This window comes from Melopsittacus undulatus, chromosome 11 (assembly GCF_012275295.1).
Source record: "Melopsittacus undulatus isolate bMelUnd1 chromosome 11, bMelUnd1.mat.Z, whole genome shotgun sequence".
In the NCBI taxonomy this organism is placed as follows: domain Eukaryota; kingdom Metazoa; phylum Chordata; class Aves; order Psittaciformes; family Psittaculidae; genus Melopsittacus; species Melopsittacus undulatus.
Genome location: NC_047537.1, coordinates 3,728,847 through 3,749,734, shown reverse-complemented (window position 1 = coordinate 3,749,734; position 20,888 = coordinate 3,728,847). Strand labels below are relative to the sequence as shown.

Here is a 20,888-nt window from a genome sequence, read left to right as displayed (position 1 = left end):
GTGCGGGGCCAGCAGAGGGCGCGCGGGGACCGCAGCGGGACCCGGAGGCATCGGGACCCGGGGCGACGGCACCGACGGCACCGGAGGCACCGGGACCCGGAGCGGCGGCCGGGGGAGCGCATCCCGGTGCATCCCTGGCCCGAGTCATCCTCCTCTCGGCCGCCGCTCAACTGACAAACGGGTCTTCATTAAGTGCACCTCAATGTCAGGATGTCGCAGCGAGCAGCACCAGCCCCGAGCTAAACACGCAATAAGCCTCATTTTTCAACACACAAACACATAAAGATGTCAGCTCAAACTGTTTACTAATTAACACTTAAAAAGACACAAATTAGATATGCGTGGCTAAGAGCAATTATAATCAAGACGAATTTCTCTAGTCATTTGGGAACTGAAAAAAATGCCTAATTGCTGGAACCAATGTTTTAAAAACTGAAATCATGCCAGTTAGCAAATATGTTCATTTAAAGAACATTTCATGTGACTACACTCTGGAGAACTGACTACAAACATGAGAACAAGGAAAAATATTTCTGTATAAAATTAAAATTTGAAGCTCTCTTAGATTTACAACTTCTTCATTAAATATATTGGCGAAGAGCAGCCCATGAAAACTTGTAGCGATTAAGTGGTTAACTGAACTGCCTCCCTTGTCAGTTTAAAGGGAATGATTAATATTAGATGCTCACCCTGCTCGCTAGCCTCTCTCCACACTTTGCTCAATGCCAGGCTATGATGAAGATGGGGCACACACCACGAGCACAGGAGGCCCACGGCAGCCCCACGGCACAGCAGCATCTGCTGCTAACAGAGCCACGAACAGTCCCATTGCCTTCACTGCTGCCTGCACTGCTCTGCACCATCCAGAGGCTGCCTTGCCTGCTGGGTGACATTCCCCATGCCAGGACAAGCAGAAGAGCCAGCAGCAGCACTGCCAGAGCTCTGCTCCTCTCCATCCTCCATCCACCAAAACAGCCGTAAGCAAGTGATGCCTGCAGCTTAAACCTGACATTCACCACCTTGCACACCACCACTTCACACGCCCCTCAGGGCACAGCAGTGCAATCCCAGCGCACAGATCCTGCCTTGAAGAACAGCCTGCATGTACAGTACAGGATTTGAGCCTGTTTCCATCAGTTTTCCTGAAAGGCTGGAGTCCTTTCATTCAGCTCGCCTCGCAGCCTGGAGGATGGGTGCATACATCTGCAAATGTGGCGACAGAGAACAATAACTCCTGGAATTCTTTGGGAATACTTTTTTTTGCAAGGCATCTAGCTCCAGGGAAAATGTTCTTGCTGCTTTGGAAATCCAGAAGATTTGCTGTAATGGTGCTATTGCTTGCAAGGGAAATAAAGCCATGCGGAAACTCACAATATTTATATGCGCAGCTATCTATGTGCAGACAAGATGCTTCATCAAGGAATATGGGCTGCATAATTATACTTTTCATTACTCTGAAACACACGCAGCCTTGATGGAACAGGAGGGTGTGGGGAGAGCAGGCAGGTATCGACCTCTCCTCCCAAGGCCACCCAAATGACTCTGGTGCCGGTGTTCCTGCAGGTCTGCATGGGGCAGGGGACAGGGCTGCACACCCCACCCCTCTAGGCAGCATACCAAGCTACCGAAACCCCAGTTGCACCAGGCAACACACAGAGGGCTGTGGAAGGAAATCCAGTTCCACTTTGCTTCCTCTTAGGCGAAAGGGACCCACTGCCCCGCAGCCAGCCTTTGCTAAGTGTTGGGAAGGCATCCAGTGTGCATAGGAGCTGCCAGCCCTGAGCACCTCCAGCTCCCAGCATGCAGGGCCCTCGCCACAGATGCAGGCAGTCCCAGACAGAAGAATGGCACATGTGCAACATGGCAGGACCATAGTGCCATGCCTGAGGCACTGGGTGCTTTGGGCAGCAATGGACCTCGTTGGGCAGTGCCTTCAGAGCACCATCACTGCTTCCTTGGCCTTCCAACCAATCACCTTCTGGTACTCAGACAAAACTTCCAGGCAGAACAGGATGGATTTAGGAAACTGGACTCATAACTGTAATCACAAAGTGGAGAAGCCATGAGGAGTCTGGAAGTTTTGCTTTGCCATCTTCTTACTTGGCTTAACCCAGCTGGTCAGCACAAGAGATGATGTTTGACTGATGATGCCTGAAGCAGCACGTGTTGCTGAGACAAGTTTCCTCCTGGTCCAAAACTTCAGCTGAGAGGTCCAAAGCTTCACCTTGCAGAACAGGTGGCTCCTCAGCACAGTGCATTCCAAGTCATACATGTGCCAAAATGCTCCCCTGGGAACAGGAGACCACCCTTGATTTGATGGCTGTCTCCTCCCCAAGCTCCTGGAAGACCTGGGCTCACTGAAAGCCCATCCTGGTTTTCCTGGTAACAAGTTACCAGCAGCACCAAACTGAAAAGTGATGACTCAGTTTACCTGACATTGCTTAGTCAAGTTCCTTTGCTTCCCTGAGATGCAAGAAGCAACCTAACACAAGCAGCTTGTAGCATGCTTTGTTAATAAGTGATAAAGAAAGGTTACATAAGACAGACATCTGGAATTAAACAGAGGGCAGCAGACTGTGCCATTAGATTCAACAACTAAAGTGTCTTCACCTGGATCATGGAGGATATCCCTAATTCTGAGCTTACTGTTTGACTCTGCATTGACTTTACCCACCAGCAGTGGCTTAGGAAAGACAAGAGGGATTTTTTCCATAAGGGAAGGGATCTTACAGCAAAGTGAGCACAGCTCTCATGATGCTTTTGCTTAGTGCCTGACTCACTACCTACCTCCTTTTCGATTTCTGCAAGGGTTTTGATTGTGATGCCCAAGAGATCAACTGGCTGCATCTGGCAAGAGAAAAGGAAACAGAAATGTTAAATTTATGGGGTTTTTTTTGGTTTTAAGTCAGCAAACACTCTATCACCAGAGATTCAGAGGCACTATCTGTAAACACATACATAATCCTTTTTCTCAGTCCCCTACAAGTGTGGGTTAGGGATAGCAGCTCTACTGCCTTTCTTCCTAAGCAGGGACAGCTGACACTCATATCGGTGTCACTTTGCACAGGTAGATCTTTACCCATCTCCCTGCTGCAGGATGCCTGTTACCAGCACTCTGTAACCCCCTATGGATTTCATATGGCCTCAGGATGTAGGTGTGAGCAGTGCTGACTGTGGGAAGCCCCAACCAAACTGACCATATGGTGGCAATGGTGTCTAAAGGATCCGAGGGGAGGATTAGCACGACCTAATCTCTCTGCATTTGTCCTCGCAGCAGGGACTCCAGCTTTCTGGGAATAATGGCCCATAAACCACCCTTTCAGAAAGCAATGGTTCTGAAAACCATGTCCGGCTGCACATGCAGGTTGCATCAGCAGGAAGAAGAAAGCACAAAGTGGGAGTACAGATGTGAAAACTCAGATACAGCTGATGGCTCAGTGTTTGCCTTAGCAGCTTCTTGTAAACTGATTTTTAAAGAGATACTGTTTTAGAATTGGACAGATTAGGGAACTTGTAATGAGACGCTGAGCCTTTGGAACTAGATCTTTAAGGTTCCTTCCAACCCAAACCATTCTGTGATTGTATGGTTCTATGAAACCTTCAACTCCTGGGACAAATTCAGTTTTAGGAGTGATCTGGCAAAAGCCATTCCCACCCCACAGGGAAGTATCGTTAAGTGCAACATTGGGTCATTTCAAGCATTTATGTATTGGGCCCCATGAAGGAAAAGCTCACAGAAGCAGGTGATTTGTGTTGATGTTTTGTTATTGCTCTCCATGAAAAGATGCATTTTAGACACTGAAAGAACAATGAAGGCAACTCACCCCTTCAGGAGCACAGGCAAACTTGTCTGAAATCATGAAAGGCACTCCATCCATTGCTGAAAGAGACAAAACAAGCAGACAGTCACATTTCCAGCTGACTTCTGACATGCAACTTCACACGGTCCCAGTGACAGATCAAGTATTCATGGCACTGACACATGACTGATAGCTCACAGAAGTTATTGCCAGCCTTTTCCTCACTCTAACCTGCCAGTGGTTTCTCTCTGTTCGAGACACAGCTGGGTTAGTCCCTACCAAATCAGGAATCCAGTGAACCCTCCCTGCTCTACCCATATACAATTTCATGGTCTCAGTTTTGAGTCTTCCAATTTGGTTCAGCTGCCAAAGCAGGCAGTATATGAAACTGAAAACAAACACAAACATTTTAAGAGGACTGACAGTTATTTACCACTACCACACAGAACCACCTGAATGAACTCAATGGTGTCTGAGCAAGGAGACAAGGAACATGACCAGTTCAGGTGCCTTGTACCTCCCCAAGTAGTAACTACTACAAACACCTAGGGCCAAGCACTGGCCTGGCCTGGCTGCTGCCAGCACAAACTCAACAGGGAGCAGCAGAGCTCAAACACTTGCAAATCACAGCAGGAGAATGGAAACCAGCAGAGTGTGAGGCCAGACACAGGGACATGACAGCTCACGGCACAGCCTCACATCACTGGGCCAAGCTCTCTCTGCAGCACAAGCTTAGCGGTACTGTCCTCTTAGATGGTGCAATGGCTCAGTGTCTGTCTTGCTACCACCACCTCAGAAACTTCACAGAAAGCCTCCCACAAGATGTGTCAGTACAAGGGAGACACTTACTTCCCAAACATGTAACTCAGCCATTTCCACACCAGATGGAAAAGGGCACATCTCTAAGGCAGAGTGCAGCCCCAAATACACACGCTTTATTTCAGGTACACATGTAGCATTTTAAGTCCTTAATTTTCAGCTCTGAAAGAAATAAAAACTTTAAACTAGAGCAAATTTAAGCCCTGAAATGCCCTCAGGTAATCTTCAAATAGGTTTTTTTTTCACAAAGCATCTGCACCCACAAACTCAGTGTTCCTCTGCCTGCTGTTTGCAACTTCCATTAGCACCAGTGAGTAACCATGTTAGTGATTTAACAAGGGTTATTTAAGAATACATAGCATTTTACATTTGCTTTTTATATTTCTGACTTCAAAAAAGCCCCCAATTCTCCACTGGGGTAATTTCATTATGAAAGGTGCTATACGGCAGCCACAGTGCTGCATGAACCAAAAGGAAACAGATGAAAAGCAGCATCACCAAATCCAGGAAGTTTTGAACCTGGAAGCCCATCTGCATTTGTTATCCCGACACAAACCTGCTTTGATCAGTCACACGCTGGCTTTGGTAAAGTAATTTAAAGCCTAAGCCATGATGAGCATGCCCGTCCACCCATCCTTCGGTCCTCATGCACTCCAGCCCTCCCAGAGCTCAGAACTGCGCAGCAAAGCAGCAGATGAAAGCAGGGTGTGCCAAAGGCTCAGCAGCGCAATTAGCACTCTCCTAAACAAACGAGCTTCAACAGAGCTGTAATTAAGCAGGCCTGTAATTAAGTATATGCCCTTTATCATAACGATCATGCTTAAAAATGGCATGATGCATGGAAGTGTGTTATTAATGCTGCGCTCCCAAAGCGCAGGAACGTGCACAGGAGCCGCGTGTCAGGCCCGTCACCAGCCTGCTGCTAAAATACATTAAAGGCAGAAATCAGAGAACAACACTCTCGTTCAACAGCCCTTTTCACAGCCAGGCACTGGGAGTCACGAGGACTTAAATACCCACCAGTTCAGGAAACTGTACGGAAATAAAGCACTAGGCTGCACAGTGGCTGCCTCCAGCACTGGCAGCCTTTGCCCCTTCACCCTGTGTCTTGGTTGGACTCCAACCTTCCAGGCTGAAAGATGGCCCTGGGCAAAGCAAATGCTTCCAAGGAAGCACACCCCTGTGTCTTCCACATCACCCTTAGAAGTGCTGCACACTGTCTCAGAGTACAGGTCACAGAGAGAGATTGAAAGCTACTGATGCTTTTGTCACATTCATGAGGACATCAAGGGTGAGGCACACAACTTCCTTTCAGCAATGTAAACCTGAGTCCAAGAGGAATAACAAATGCAGTGACAATTTGCTCCAGCGCAACAATGAACCATCTCATCTTAAGGTTAACTTTTACATCCCATGGATAAGACTGTGTTGTGCTATGCTTCACGAGGGTATCACACGCCACGCTGCTGTGAACAAAATACCAGTTGCAGCAATGCATTTCTGCAGTGATTTCACAGGGGCACCCCTGCACACTATACAGTGATGGGGCTGAGTGCTCTCCCTGCAGCCCTGGTCCTTCCCTGCATTCTGGCTCCATCACAGTTGGTTCAGCAGCACATCTCCTGGCACAGAACTCCCCTTTCCATGCCTCTCAAGTGGAGCATGGCCATGCCACATAAGCCATGACAGGGCTGCACACGTGCAAGCTCAAACTCACCGCTTGTGTAGGTTGAACCCTTAAAAACACTCCTCCAATGCACACCAGCCTACTGAGACTCATAGAAAAGGGATGGAGGTAACTGCAGGGAGCAGCTTCCAGGGCCAGGCATCTCCAGTAAAAAGCAGGAAAGAGCTCCCATCACTGCCGCAGTGTGCTGGGGTGACCAGCACCAGGGTCTGGGTGCCATCGCTCCTGCTGTGCACCATGAGATAACGCGCAACTGCCGTTTACAGCAGCCAGCTAATTTCATACTAAAATTAAATGGAAACCAGAACCGTAGGAGGCTTTTAATTCCATGTCCCTTGTTCTGATGTTGTGCTGTAAATAAACAGCAGCAGCAGCCTCTGATTCCTCCCTTTTTCCTCCGACCGCATTGCTTTTGAAGCATTCCTGGCAGTCTCTGATGAGCAGAGTGCTGTGCTGAGATTCTGCCCAGTGTTACATGGGCAGTATCAAAACTTACCAGCTAGTCTCTGGCCTGGAGCTGTAGTTCCGGTGTTAGTCTGGCCAAGAGCTATTCAACTCTAAGATGTCAATTTGTGTTATGTTCAAGACCAACAGAGAGCAACACAAATGGATAAAAGAATTTGGTGTTGGTTAATGACCAAATACAGCTCTTTCCAAAGGCAACGTGTACCGATGCAGAACAAAAAAGGTGGCAAGGCCCTATTTTTACAACACTACCACTGGTAACATCACTCACACCCCCGCATGAGTAAACACACACCAACCCATGTAGGTTTAACATCTTCAAAAGGTGATGACTTCAAATATTTTTGAAGTCCTGTGAAACATTTGCATCTTGCATGTTTCACATAAAGCCTCCTCACACAAGCAGGCAAAGCTGATCTTGTGAGCACACCAGCAGGACCAGCAGGAAGACAAGCTCACTCCTAAACCAAGCCCTGAAGGATGGAGTCCCCACAATGACCTGACAGTAGCCAGGAGGAGGCTGGACCCCTCCAAGTGATGGGTACATGAAAAAACAAAAGAGGCAACCCCCTTCATCAGTGCAGGACCACTGAAAAGCACAATCAACTTTTAACTGGTGCCTACTTCTTCATTATAATTTACTAGGGCTTACTCTCAGCCTTTAAAGGGCAGGCCACAAAACTGTGCTCTAAAAATACAACTTGTTAGCTGGCTCAGAAATTCTCTTTTTAATCTGAAAAAGTACTGTCACCCTCCTTTAAGCACACGATAGATGCTGCCTTCTGTGCTGTAGACTCCAACTAAATCTCGGTTGTCAAATTAGTAATTCATCTTTCTTGAATAACTATATTTTTAGCAAAGCTACCAGATTTAAATAATCAGACCTGCCAATGCTACCCTAATTTAAACACGCTGACGAACTTTCACAGGCAGCATCAGCTAACATAATGAGTTTCTGGATGACAAAGAACTTCAGACCGTAGTTCTCTACACTACCCAGCGTAATAAGCACTTGTTCTTTTCTACAATGCGGACATAAAAGAGGAATCTAAATAATAATTGCTGTAATTATCTTGAAAAATATGTGGTGATTAATGGTGATTATGAAAATCTGTATAATTGTTCATTGAAATCTCCAGTGATCAGATGCTTTCTTGAAGCAGCCGTTAATGAAGAATGCAGGAACACAAAAAGCATCAAAACTCAAGCCAAGCTCCTGCCCATTTGAAGCGGGTGAGGATGCGACAGCGCACACACCGGCTCGGCTTCCGCCCCTCCCATGAACTCTGCAAGAGGTTCCAAGATGTCCATGATGTGACGCACATGTCACTGCGGTTCAAAGCACCAAGTTCAACCTGTTATTTATGCAAATAATTAATTACTCTTGTATCCAACTAGCAGTTTGTCATGACACATTAATGACTTGATAGACTTCTATGAACTAGTGAACACAGGACAGCAGAGCGCTTTTATCGTCATTTAATTTAAAAACGATCCTGTGTGAAATTATCTAGTCGTGAGTGATGGAAGCATAAAGAACAGACTCAGCAAAGCTTCTTTTGGATCATTGCTTTATTAATGGTAACGTCAGGGAAATGAAAAATGCTAACATTGTCATATTTAGCTCCTGGGTATAGATGAATAGCTGCCTCAGTGCTTGGTGGGTTCAGTTTGCATACTGCAGTGAGCGCTAATTCTTCACACCACTATTGTGGGGATACACAGCCATGGAAGAGTTTATATACCTGAACTCCCCAGGAAATAACAGCTGCTTCTGCATCTAAATTCTCACCATAAGCTTTTATAGCTTTGGATTCCTTTACTGCTATTTTTGCATGGCCTTTTACACTTGAATTTTCAACTGCTGATATTAAAAATATTTAAATTAATAAATCCCCTGCAAAACACTTTCCTTCCGCACTCTGAAAGCTGAGCACTGCTAATCCAAACCAACAAAAAACCCCAACAGTGAATGCACTGTTGCCACCTTGAAAATCTAAATGATCTTAGATTTTAGAAAGAGCTTTCTGCAATACTGCACAAGTCCTCAGATCTCCCCCAGACCCGAAACACTAGTAGAGTGTTTATGTTTTACCGAGATGAATATCTCATAAAGCAGCTTACAGCAATACCATAAACCCAGCACAGCTCACCTGCTTTGAGAAAACTTAATTTTTAGCTTGATAACACCAGAAGCACTTGGAAGCAGGCATGGACCTGGCAGAGGGCAGGCAGGAGTGCTTGGAGCTGGCCCAGGGAAGCTGTGGTCAGACTGGAGAGCGATGTGAGCCTCTGTCCTGTGTGGACATCAAGGGCACGCACCAGCACATAGCACAGCCTTGGGGTGCCTCTGAACAACATTTCCACGTATGCAAGAAAGCACAGCCCATGTGTGCTCCCATCCCCAAGACGAGGAGGGCTCTTGCCATCAGCAGCAAGTGCCCTGTGCAGGGTGAGCCTGTGACTCGGACACAGTCACCCCTCAGCTGATGGAGGTGGCTCTTTCCTGGGGAACACCTGCTCTGCAGTCACAACTGCTAACCAGAGGTTAGGTTAGGCACTAGGCTGATGCTTTCCAAGGAACAGAACAGGGACTTCCCAAGTCCCTGCAGGGCATGAAAGGTGCCAGGTCCAATGCCCACCTGCCCAGTGAGGCTGTTCCTGCCAGCAGCATGGCCCTTCCTGAAGGCCTCGCACAGCTACCTGGCCAGGACAGATTGGTCAGGCAGGGACCAGGACATCCATCACCCCCTTTACACCCTGCCCAGCCCCTGCCTGTCTGCCACAGCCACCATAACACCCTATAGCACACACAAGTCTCTGACTCCCATTCACACCTCTCTGCTTTCCACCAAGTACCCTGGCAACATCTCTGCACACTTGAGCCTTTGCACCCAGGCATGGAGGATGGCACAGGCCACCTGCACGAACCCAGGCGCGTTGTGTGATCTCAGTACAAGGGGAAAAAGTCATTCAAAAGTATGGAAAAAATGTTTTACAACAGTCTGCAACACATCAAGAGAAGGATGCAAGCTTTTCAAAATAAACCACACTCTTCATAATGTGCAGCAAAGCCTCCTACTTCAGTGTTTCTGTACATAGTAATTTAAATAGCAGCCTGAATAGTAAACATGTGTGTGTGCTCTCTGTGCTACCGTGCACCGAGCCCCAGATGGAACACCACCACTCTGCATTTCCAAATCACTAATGATAGCAAAACCTCAGGGGGAAAACAAGAGCAAACCCTCCCGTGAGCTCCTGCCAAGCCGGCTGCAATGGGGAACGCTGCAATGGCCTGAGGCTGCAGACACCGCACCCAAAATGCACACACTTCATTTAAGAAAGCACCCAAATATTAGACAGTGACCCCATTTCCTCTGGCTCCTCTCCAGTCCCTTTTCAGCCTGCCCAGAGCAGCCCTGCAGTAGGGGAGCCCTTGGATGAGGGGCAAGGGAAGGCATAGAATAAGGGGAAGTACGTGTCCAGGACATGCTGCAGTTTGCGCTGCTGCTTGGGCTCACCATCTGTGCTGCTCCCACAGAGGCCACTGATGCCAGCTGTGCCGAGGGGATCAGCAGGTTGCCAGCCCTGTGTGGCCCCTCATTAGTCAAACACACTGATGAGGGCAGATCAGAGCGGCCAGGATGGTCCAATGCTTCACTGAAACAACCTTGCACTGTGGCTGTGCCTGCACACCCAGCCCAGAGGTGCCTCCAGGTGCAGGGCTCAGCTTCCCTTCTCCAGCTTCACCACACCAGGGCATGAACCCAAGCTCAGGAGAGCACCCAAAAGCACCACAATGGCTCCAGGGGTAGCTGCCTGTCCTGCAGCTCCTAGTGGGAGTTTGCACCAGGGAGTCATTGTGGGAAGCAAGAAAGCAGTACCATAGGCCCTGATGGAAGCCCATGCCTGGTGTCCAGGCAGTACAACAGCAGCAGCACCAAACCACACGATGCTCAGCGAGGTGAGCGGGAGAGCAGGGGCCTCCCGGGCTGTGGAAGGAAACCTCCGTGATGGGAAAGGTTTACAGCTTTCCTGTTCGTCCTGAAAGCTCTTTGATTAAGAAAACAGACCTGGACTAAATTTTCATCTTTGCTAATTTGATTGTCAGCCTTGATTCTGTCCGTTTCCTGCATAGCTCACGACACAGCACAATTAGTTCTTTACTGCTAGATCAAGCCACGAAAACACTTGAGAGAATACTCCTGGTTTTGATTATTTTCTCTTTTTAAATAAAGTGAAGGTTAAGTACTGCATGGTGACGGCTAAGTAGTACCTCAGCGCTGCGGCTGTATCAGCACCAGAGAACATGGAGAGACTTCAAACAAAGCTCTTCAAATTGCAAGTGTTTAGGAGCTCTTGATTTTATTATTTTTTAATAAAATGCCCCCTTTGAAGTCTCCGCACCACACTAAACTTCAAAGATCACACCTAAGCATGTGCTACTTCCAAGCAACAACCCTTAATTAATTAGACCAGAGCAGATACAGAACAGGGCCCTCGCGCGGGGCTGTGCAGAGCTGGGACAGGTCCTGCTCGAGGACAGGGAGGTGAGGTGGAGGCACTCACCCCTCCAGCTTGCACTGAAGAGAAACACAGACGCTTTTCAATTACTTTCAGCTCTGGCTGTAATGACAGACAGACTCCTTGGAAGTCATTAAACATGTACCGTCTGTCTGCCGCAGAGGCAGGGAGGCGCAGGCAGGGCTGGGGCTGGAGCAGGCACTTGCAGAAAGCATCGCAGGAAGCACCCACAATAGCTGCAGTGTTCCCCGGCCGGCGGCTGTAAATTTCTCCCTCTTGATGAGAGAAACATCCTGTTGGGTAACAGCCGCTTCCTTCCAGCACTGGTATATTTTGCATCTCAGTCATTTCAGTACTGCAGGTTAGGAGCAAGGGATATTAAAGAAACACACTGCATTTTGTTACAATAGCTGGGCCTGGAAGCTTGGATTTTTCTTTGCTAACAAATCTATGGAGGTGAGATTTTGTACGACAGGGACAGGGAGGTTGTCACTGCAAGAATATGGGACTCCCCAACTGGAAAACCTCTCTGGAGAGGGGCCAGGTCACCAGGCAGTGGCAGTGGTCACACTTGCAATGATGGCTGTGACCCTGCCCAGCAGCAACAGCACCGCGCAGTGTCCAGCTGTGCATTGAGCAGCCAACATCTGTCCCACAGGGCTTCATGGGGATTTAAGCATGCAAAGCACCCTCTCTTAACATGGTTTTAAGGTACTTTAGGGTTCCTTTTAAACATACAGACAGCTCTTTGCTTCTAATAAAAGAGGACAGAAGACGGATCAGCTGACCTGAAAGCATCCTGCTCTCCATACTCCAGTGAATGGAAAGGAGAAACACACCATGAGCACGAAGGACATGCGACTCCCGTCTCCCGCTCACTGATGAACAGGACATACACTCCCAGATGTAACTCTTATCTAGCCAGAAAAGCCTCAACAAGGACCCAAAGCCAAAGGTTGTCACTGCAGGGGAGGATGGCAGGATGGCAAGAGTGATGCCTGTGCTGCATGAGATTCCATCCATTTGCAGGAGGCTGATCCTAACACCAAGGTCTAGGGAGCCAGAAGGACAGGGAAAGGTTTCCTCATTCTCCCAACAGCCAGACCATGGAGCCATGGCGCTGCAGAGCCAAATGCTCTGAGAGGAGGAGCAGATCCGCTGTGCCACTGCACAGCAGTGCAGGATCCAGATCTCCTAATGCAATTTAGTTTTTAAGTGCTCAGAGTCATTAGTGGAGCCACATATTTCTATCAGGTAAATTTCATTTGCATATGCAAATTATATCTAAATACATGGCACAATTAATATGATCACTAATTACATAATAATAGTCACCAATCTCCACACAGATCAAACTTACAGTTTTGTAGCTATTAAGGAAATTGTGCTTTGTAATTAAGATAATCCTCATTTCCAGATGCTAATTAACTATATAATAATTAGCTTCTTTTGCTAATGCAAATTAAGTATTTTCATCCTTATTGGTAAAAGAGTTGCTTATCACTTAAAAAAAAGAGAAACTAGAAATAATCCCTCCTCCCCCTTAAAGGTGAAAAGGTAACTCCATTTTTATCAGTCTCATTTGCAAATGCAAATTAGCCCCTATTAATCAAGTCACAGATAAATGCATCCACTTTGTAGTGTGGACACCTGCCTGGCGCATCCCTCCTGCACTTGGAGGACCAGGATCAACACTAAGACGAGGACCGGGACCTGTGGGTGCTGCTGCTCTATCATCAGTGCGTGGCTCAAGGCTCCTGGCAAGGTCTGGAGCAGTGTCAAGCCCCTCTCCAGCATCCTCCAGCACAGCAGAGCACCCAAAAGCAGCCACATGATGGCTCCATAGGGCTCCCTGAGGTGCTGGGAGCAGCAGTGGGTGCTAGTGCAGGTTGGAGGTGAGTACTGAGCCCAACACCAGTGCCAGCCTGGCTGCCTTGGCATGGCTTGGCAGCGGCTGCAGCACATCCATCAGCTGCAAAACCAATCCGCCTGCTCCGCACCACCATTTGTCATTAATTATGCTAATCAGCAAACCATTACTCTCTGATGACACCACAGCACTTATTAGCTAGTTATGGCTTTTCAAAAGCACAGCTTATTGTGTATGTAAGTGCCGCGCATACATTAGCCTACAGGGAAGAAATGTCCAATTATGAAAAGAAGAAATTTGCCATTATCTCATTCTAACAAACCAATTTACTAATTATAAAAGTCTCTGAACTCAGAAGGATTTTTTAAGAAGAGCTGAGTGATGAAACCAGAGAATTTTGTTTGCAATAACTTTCTGAATTGGAGCTAAAGTGACAATAGGGAACGAACAGTTTTTATTATCATAATTCTTGCATCTTAACTTTAGATGATCAAAAAGCAGAATTTATCTAAAAATGTGTCTGTATTTGGCTCTTTCCTTAAAGTATGTTTATGTCATTAGATACACAACCAAATCTGTGTAATGTTGCAGATATTTACACAGCTCTGGCCTATTCCCAGCCTGCAGTTCTTTACCGCACACTGCTACACCCTTGAACACCCATGAGACGATGTATCAACGAGCAGGGCCAAATGACATCACTGAGGCCGAGGTATTACATGTTCTGGGAACACGGCACAGAGGAGCTGGGACACAGCCCAGTGCTTATGGAGCTAAATGGGTTGGAGAAGGCGTCTGAAGACGCGGTTGAAAAACGTCCTTGTTGGACCATCCAATTAATTTACAATTCCTAAGTTGTTTTGCTCACTGTGAGAGGAATACCACTAGTTTTAGAAGCTTAATATGTGTTAAGAGCTCATTAATATCATCAGAGTAAATGGGCCTATTAAAACATCTTTAAGCAATATCTGAACATAAATCTCCCTAAACTATATTTAATGACTGTACTTAAGATACATTATATGCAAGTCTTAATGAGACATTAGATAGCATTTTGAAGATTAAAATTAGAGAATCCATATAAAGTCTGTCCACTTAATGTAGCCTTAAGCTACACTGATGAAAAGCATTACTACCAAATTATTACTTCATTAGAACAAACATTTTCTAATCATTTCTGATTTATGCCATTAGTTGTCTCCATATATATTATTCGTATATATATAAGAGTATACACAAAACAATTTCCTAGTTCCACAGGAGATGGGAGAAATTTCAAGCTTTCTAATGACTGAGTTAATTACTTGGCTTTTTTCTACTGAGTTAAAAATAAGCACTCTTTATAAAAGTCCATTTACTGTACCCCCACATTTCTAATTGAATTGGAGATTATAAATTCCATTAACCAAAAGGTCATTCTTTAAACATTTGCCGGTTTGCTTTTCAAACAAGCCCATGACATGGCACAGCACAGCACAGCACACACCACCAAAATCATTACTCCTGGTCAAACCAAGACCAAGGGCAGCATTGGGAACCCCTGCCCAAGGTATACCCACAGGATGGGGACCTGCCACCGGGCCCCACCACGGCACAACCAGGACAGCAAGGCAGCAGGATGCCTCCTCCAACCACTGAGTCACAGCCAAAATGAATCGCAATAAACTCATTAGCGAGAGGGCTTTATGTGTGGTTTCTTTGGTATAAACAGCTTTTCATTAGATAAATGAAGCCCAATAACCTTTATAAATGTTTTCAATTATGAAATTACGCCATTGAGATATCCGGATGACGATAATCAGGGAAAACACCAGTGACACCTCTTGATCGGAGTCGGAGCGTGCTGCCGGGATGACTGCTCCTCCCAATAAAACACAGCCTTAGCTCACATCAGTCATTAAAAAAAAATCCTTCCTTATTAGATGAAATCTGTAGCAACAAGACTATTTTCATTTGTTCTGCCCAAGTCTTCTATCCAAAAGAGAGAACATCTCATTGTAACAATTTTGCATTTTTAACTGTGCAAATTAAGCATTCTTCATAAATAACAGCCTGGTTTTCTGCACTAGAACTCCTTTTTATTAGCAGCACAGTAACGAACAATGAGCAATGTGTTCTATTATTCTCTGTCAAATCACAGAATGCTACATTAGAATAACTCTGCTGGTCAATGTAATATAGTAGATTAAATTCAACTTCTGTGCAAAAACCACTGTAAAACAGCATGATAAGAAGGCTATAAAAAATTTAATTTTACTCCAAACTCCATCAGAAAAAAAAAATGGTGTGAAAAGTAATTTTGCATAATCAGTACACGCCATCTGGAACAATTAACCGATTTCTATAGAACTATGAGGATCAGTCATATCTGCTTATTAAAGATCAGAAATTATACAAGTAATAAATCCTTGAAAAAACTAAGCGTACTCCCGCCTGTCAATGCTATTTTAACTTCAAATACTGAAGAATGCCTGATAAGGCTGAAAAGAAGAGATTAATATATGCAAATTACATCCAGCATTTAAAATCCCCAACAACTGTCTCCGCTTTTCTGTCCCTTATTGCTGCCTTTATGTTTTATTCATACACCAACTCACCTGTCACTTCATAAGCTATAATATTATGGGGGTATTATTAAACAGCATAAAGCTGTGCTTTAATTGGAAAGCTTCATTGCATTTTCCAATTATTTGGAGTAAATTAAAAGCAGATGCACATAGTTTAATAAGGAGTCTAATATCAGTTCCGGGAAATCAAAATTCATTGTCATTACTATGCCGTGATAGTTTTGCAAACTGTACTCAATTTCAGAGGTTTTGAAAAGAAAATCTGTCTATGCAATCTGTTAATTGTCACTCGGTTAATAACTGTTTAAATATCCAAACCACAGAGCAGCTTCCTATTTAAAAAAAGAATTAAACTATGGCACTCAGAAAAGCAAAACAAATACAGCACAGCCCGCCTCAGAGGTTGTGCTCCGCCAGCAGCAGTGCAAGTCCCACCAGCTCATCCTCATCCAGCAGCCCTGCTCCAACAGCTGCTGCCGGGCATGTGGAGCGAGAGCAGAGCTGCACCCTGCCCTGCCCTGGCTCCACATCATCGGCAGGGTCCCCTCCAGCATCACCCTCCCTCTCCGTACATCCTTGCTCCAGCATCAGGCGGCTTTCCGATGCATTCGGCTCAGAGCTGCTGGTGTCAACGCCTTCGCCACCGCCCATGCCATGGGTACACCTGCTCATACATAATTCAAGGCTTCGGGGTAGCAGGATAATTCTCTCAACAGAGATCAACAAGCAGCCTCCTCGGAAGGCGACGTGTGATCTGAGAAAAAGCCTGTATGTGTGGTACATTACAGCAAGGCTGCCCATGCTGGCCCGAGCTTTGTACCAGTACGCAAAGAGTGAGATGATGAAGATAAAGAATGCCACTTCGGATGACACCAGGTTAATCAGAAAATCACATGTCTGAGAAATTACACAGGGGGAAGAACTCGTGGCTTCATCTTTCACCATTGGACCGAGCACAGCACTGATAATGTGGGGCAGCACACCGCAGTGAGCACGCAAAGAACCTGTGTATCACGGATGAGCTAGTTTAACAAGAAATACACCTTTCTGAAGCTCATTAAATATAGTATTAAGTAACACTTGAATTTCCCTTTCTGAAATACGCAGCTGCAGCATTTTACTTGAGACTTCAGTCTCCCTGAACTGCTGGATATTAATAGAGCCTTTTATATTTTGAAGATTATCCGTGTCTCTTAGTCCAAAGATTGGAAATTGCAATAGGTAAAGAACAGGCTGACTTTAATCTCAGCCTCAGTAAGGAGGTTTCAATGCAGAATAAAGCTGGTGTCACAACTTGTCTGGCTTTGGACCATCCTGATTAAAATTCAGTGTCACAAAACATAAATTTAGTTCTGCTTCTATTCTTAAGCAAAGAACATACACGTGGGAATCAGGATCAACGGTAAAATGGAGCACAGGGCCTCCCCCTCTAGAGAGCAGGATGTACTGAAACACTTCAACATACACTTGAATACAAGAGGGTATCACAAAACCACCAGAAACTATGCTGGAAGATGAAGATAAAAGCAATTCTTGTGCACTGATCCACAAAATAGCATCTTCCTTTTTTTCAGCATTACCTGTTTTAATAAAGCAGGCACACTGTGCCAAGTGAACCATTTAATTACCTGCAAAAATGATGAAGCAAAACAACAGTTTGCAAAAATAAATGACTAACCCCTGATTAAAACGTCTGTCCTCATTACACCCAGATAAAAGATACAGTATCTTTTAAAAGAAAACGTACATTGGAGAGAAGTAAGTGGCAGTTGTGGCATAGATAACTTGACATTTTGCCACAAGAAAGGAGTTGACATGCAGGCAATGAAATGTAACGAAATCTTTAATTTTTCTTCCATTTCTTAATCTAGAAAGACCTCTGAAAGAAACTTTTGTTATTTAAAAGAAAAAAATGGATTTTAAAAACAATGGTTAAAAAGAAATGGACTAAAATAAAGGGGGGGATGGGGGCAGGAATATATGCAACAAGGCATTCCCAAATCAATTGCTGAGCAGTGGGACACCAAAGCTGCCAGCACCCACCCCAGCCAGCCCAGCTACTGCAGATCTCAAGCCAGGCTCCGGAGCCAAACTCAGCCACACTGAGTAAATCGACTGAGCTCCAGAAACGAAAGTGGGATCTGGAAGCAAACTGCTGCCATAAGAGCAGCGTGTGAAATAAATGCTTCCAACAAAGCTACCCAGACAAATTACAGCTCCCCCCTGCCAAGCTCTGCATTATCCAATACAGAAAAGCAACTCAGTTTCCTCTTCAGGAATCCACTGCTTTGATGTTTTTCCAGATCATTAACATCAGTTTCCACTCTCTGCTGCCTCCAGAGATCTGGATTATAAACCTGTGCGGAATGAACATCAAACCTCCCTGTGTTTCCTAGAGGAGCATCCCCTCCTCCCAGTGCTGTGCGGTGGATGGACCCTGCTTCACTTTGTCTTCACCTCTTGACTGAGCCCCCAGCCCTGCAGGGACCTGTCAAAGGGTCTCCTGCCACTGCAGAACAGCCTCCTGCCAGGGAATCCTGCCTGGGTGACCTGGCAGAGCCACCTCTGCCTGGAAACTACACTTGCAAACATCCCCTTCTACAACCACAGCCTGACTGTCCTGCTTCACAATGGCAACTGCTTTGACTTGCCTGCTCCACGTCACTACCTGCCATCCATCAGATCACAGAATGGTTTGGATTTGAAGGGACCTTAAAGCTCATCCAGTTCCAACCCCTGTCACGGGCAGGGACCCCTTCCACTGGAGCAGCTGCTCCAAGCCCCTGTGTCCAACCTGGCCTTGAACACTGCCAGGGATGGGGCAGCCACAGCTTCTCTGGGCACCCTGTGCCAGCGCCTCAGCACCCTCACAGGGAAGAGCTTCTGCCTAAGAGCTCATCTCAGTCTCCCCTCTGGCAGGTTAAAGCCGTTCTTCCTTGCCCTACAGGCCCTTGCAAAAAGGCCCTCTCCAGCTTTCATGTACCCTCTTTAGGTACTGGGAACTGCTATTATAACATCTCTCTTCTCCAGGCTGAGTAAGCCCAACAGACACCACAACAAACCGTCCAGCTACCCAATCAGACCACAGAGCATGTTTGACCTTTCTGAAAAGTGTCTTAACAAGCTAAATAAACCAAATAAATATTCATAAAACATAAGAATAAACAAACATTTTAGTAAATAGTTACATTTAAGGTAAATTTAAGGTAACATTGCATGATTCCAACATAAACAGATTAGAGATGGGGAAAAAGCAACACCTGCAAAAGCTGCCCATGAAAGCATCCTCATTTATGGTAAATGTGCCAGCCAACACCAAGCTGGCAGCTGGATGTGCTTCCCTTCCTTGGTGCTCAGCCCAGTTTCTCTGGGAAAAATACTTCACACAAGTAACTGTGTTGATAATGTGGTTAAAGACAATCACAAACTAGTATAAAATAGTACTTTTAAGATAAGAAATACATGTAAATGCACTGCTGCATCAAGTAACTGCTTTGAAAGCCCGCCACTCCTAAGCAAATGAATGGCAACTATTACAGCCTTGTTCACAAACAGGAACGTTGCTTTATTGGTAGATAAAGCACATGGCTCGTTTCTGGATGTGACAGCTAAGCTCCTACCCAAAGGACATGGCCTTTTTTCTTTGAAAGAGAATGAAAACCTTCACCTTCAGTTCAGTATCAGCAAAACTGCAGCCATAATCACAAGACAGTCTGAATGTAAAGAAAGGATTCAGTTAACTTTTATATAGTACAGATAATATATGCTTCCAGATACTGGTTTATTTCTATGGATTAACACGACTTTAGGTACTGAACTTATGGATGACATATCAACATCAACTGTTTCTTCCTTTAACTATTCCTTGCACAAATGTTTTAATTATTTGGGGCTGCCAGCTGGCAAGTATTATTTGAAAATGCTATCAAACAACATCCATCAAAGCACATTCTGCTTTTGTTCTGTTGCTTTTTCAGCACAATTTCCATATATAAGTGTTGAAAAATGAAACTCAGTCCCATCCAAGGGTAACTCTGATCATCTTGTTAGCTCCCCGTTTCTGCTAGAACAAAAATCCTCAGAGATAGGTTTAAATGCTCAGTCTGGCTCTGTGATGACAGCTGTAGCAGTATCTGGAAGTTCATACACTTGTTTCATGGAGAAAATTGGTACAAGGTGGCTTTAACTACTTTGTGCACACACCCTGATGGGGCTGTGCAGTACTATCTGGCAGACTCCGTGCAATGCGATGTCTGTCTTGACAGTCTGACAACAGGTCACAAGAAGGTATGAGTATTGACTGTCCTGTATTTAGATGACATAAATTTGTATGCTACAATCAAACAGGGATACCTGCAATATGATGCTGAAGATGGCTACAGTAGAATTTCAAGGGGGGGAAAAACCCCAAGCAAGACAACCTTGCTCAGCATCGTGCAGAGTCACACACTAGCATCAGCAATGGCTTTGCCCACCTGACTTCAGCCATCAAAGCCCACAGCTTGGACCAGCCTGAGTGTCCCCAGAAACCACAGGTGAGACGGTCAGTATCTCATTTTTAAACTAGCTCACAACACTGCATCCTGCCATGTGCTCTGCAAGGTGGTTTAAGCCTTTTTTCCATCCCTAACTCTTTTCCTGAGACGAGCAGGTTGAGCACGTCTCAAACTGGCAGCCTGAAGGGAATCTGGAAGTGCAATCAAAGGTTAGAGCTGGTGCTGGTGTGGGCTGTGCCTCCTGCTGAGGAGGTCCTGCTCGGCCCCAGGCAGGAGACAGATCTCCCCTGTAATCAGAACCTGGAGGGGCTTTTGATGGAAGATTTTGTAATTCAAAAAGGTTTACGTTTCAGTGGCACTTCCATGGCAGAAAACTTATGGGAGGCAGGATCCCCAAGAGGCATCAGCATACTGGTCTGAAACACACTGTTTATTAACTTCAGAGAGAGCTACAGTGGTGTTAGAGCCCATCCAATTAGTGAGGCCTGCAGGAATACCTGCACTCCTAAATCTCTTGGTTTCTGAAAGGGTTAAAGCTTATTATTAGCATATAATTTACAGGTCCCTTCTCCCAGGAAAGAAATAATGCACAGTAAATGCCACATTCATTTTAATAATACATGTTACAGTCTGTGCCCAACATCTGCACAAAGGTAAAGC

The 20,888-nt window shown here is 45.6% G+C and overlaps 1 protein-coding gene across 5 annotated transcripts in view; it reads right to left on the bottom strand.

Annotated features, from left to right (window-relative positions):
* The window catches only part of MVB12B (multivesicular body subunit 12B), a 69,531-nt gene that overhangs the window by 5,815 nt on the left and 42,828 nt on the right, over positions 1-20,888 (bottom strand). For all 5 annotated transcript variants that reach the window (XM_031046476.2, XM_034067476.1, XM_034067475.1 and 2 more), the window contains 2 exons: positions 3,825-3,880; positions 2,788-2,847 (listed from right to left, as the gene is read on the bottom strand). In XM_031046476.2, coding sequence (XP_030902336.2) covers positions 2,788-2,847; positions 3,825-3,880 — 116 coding nt within the window. The remainder of the gene's footprint in view (positions 1-2,787; positions 2,848-3,824; positions 3,881-20,888) is intronic.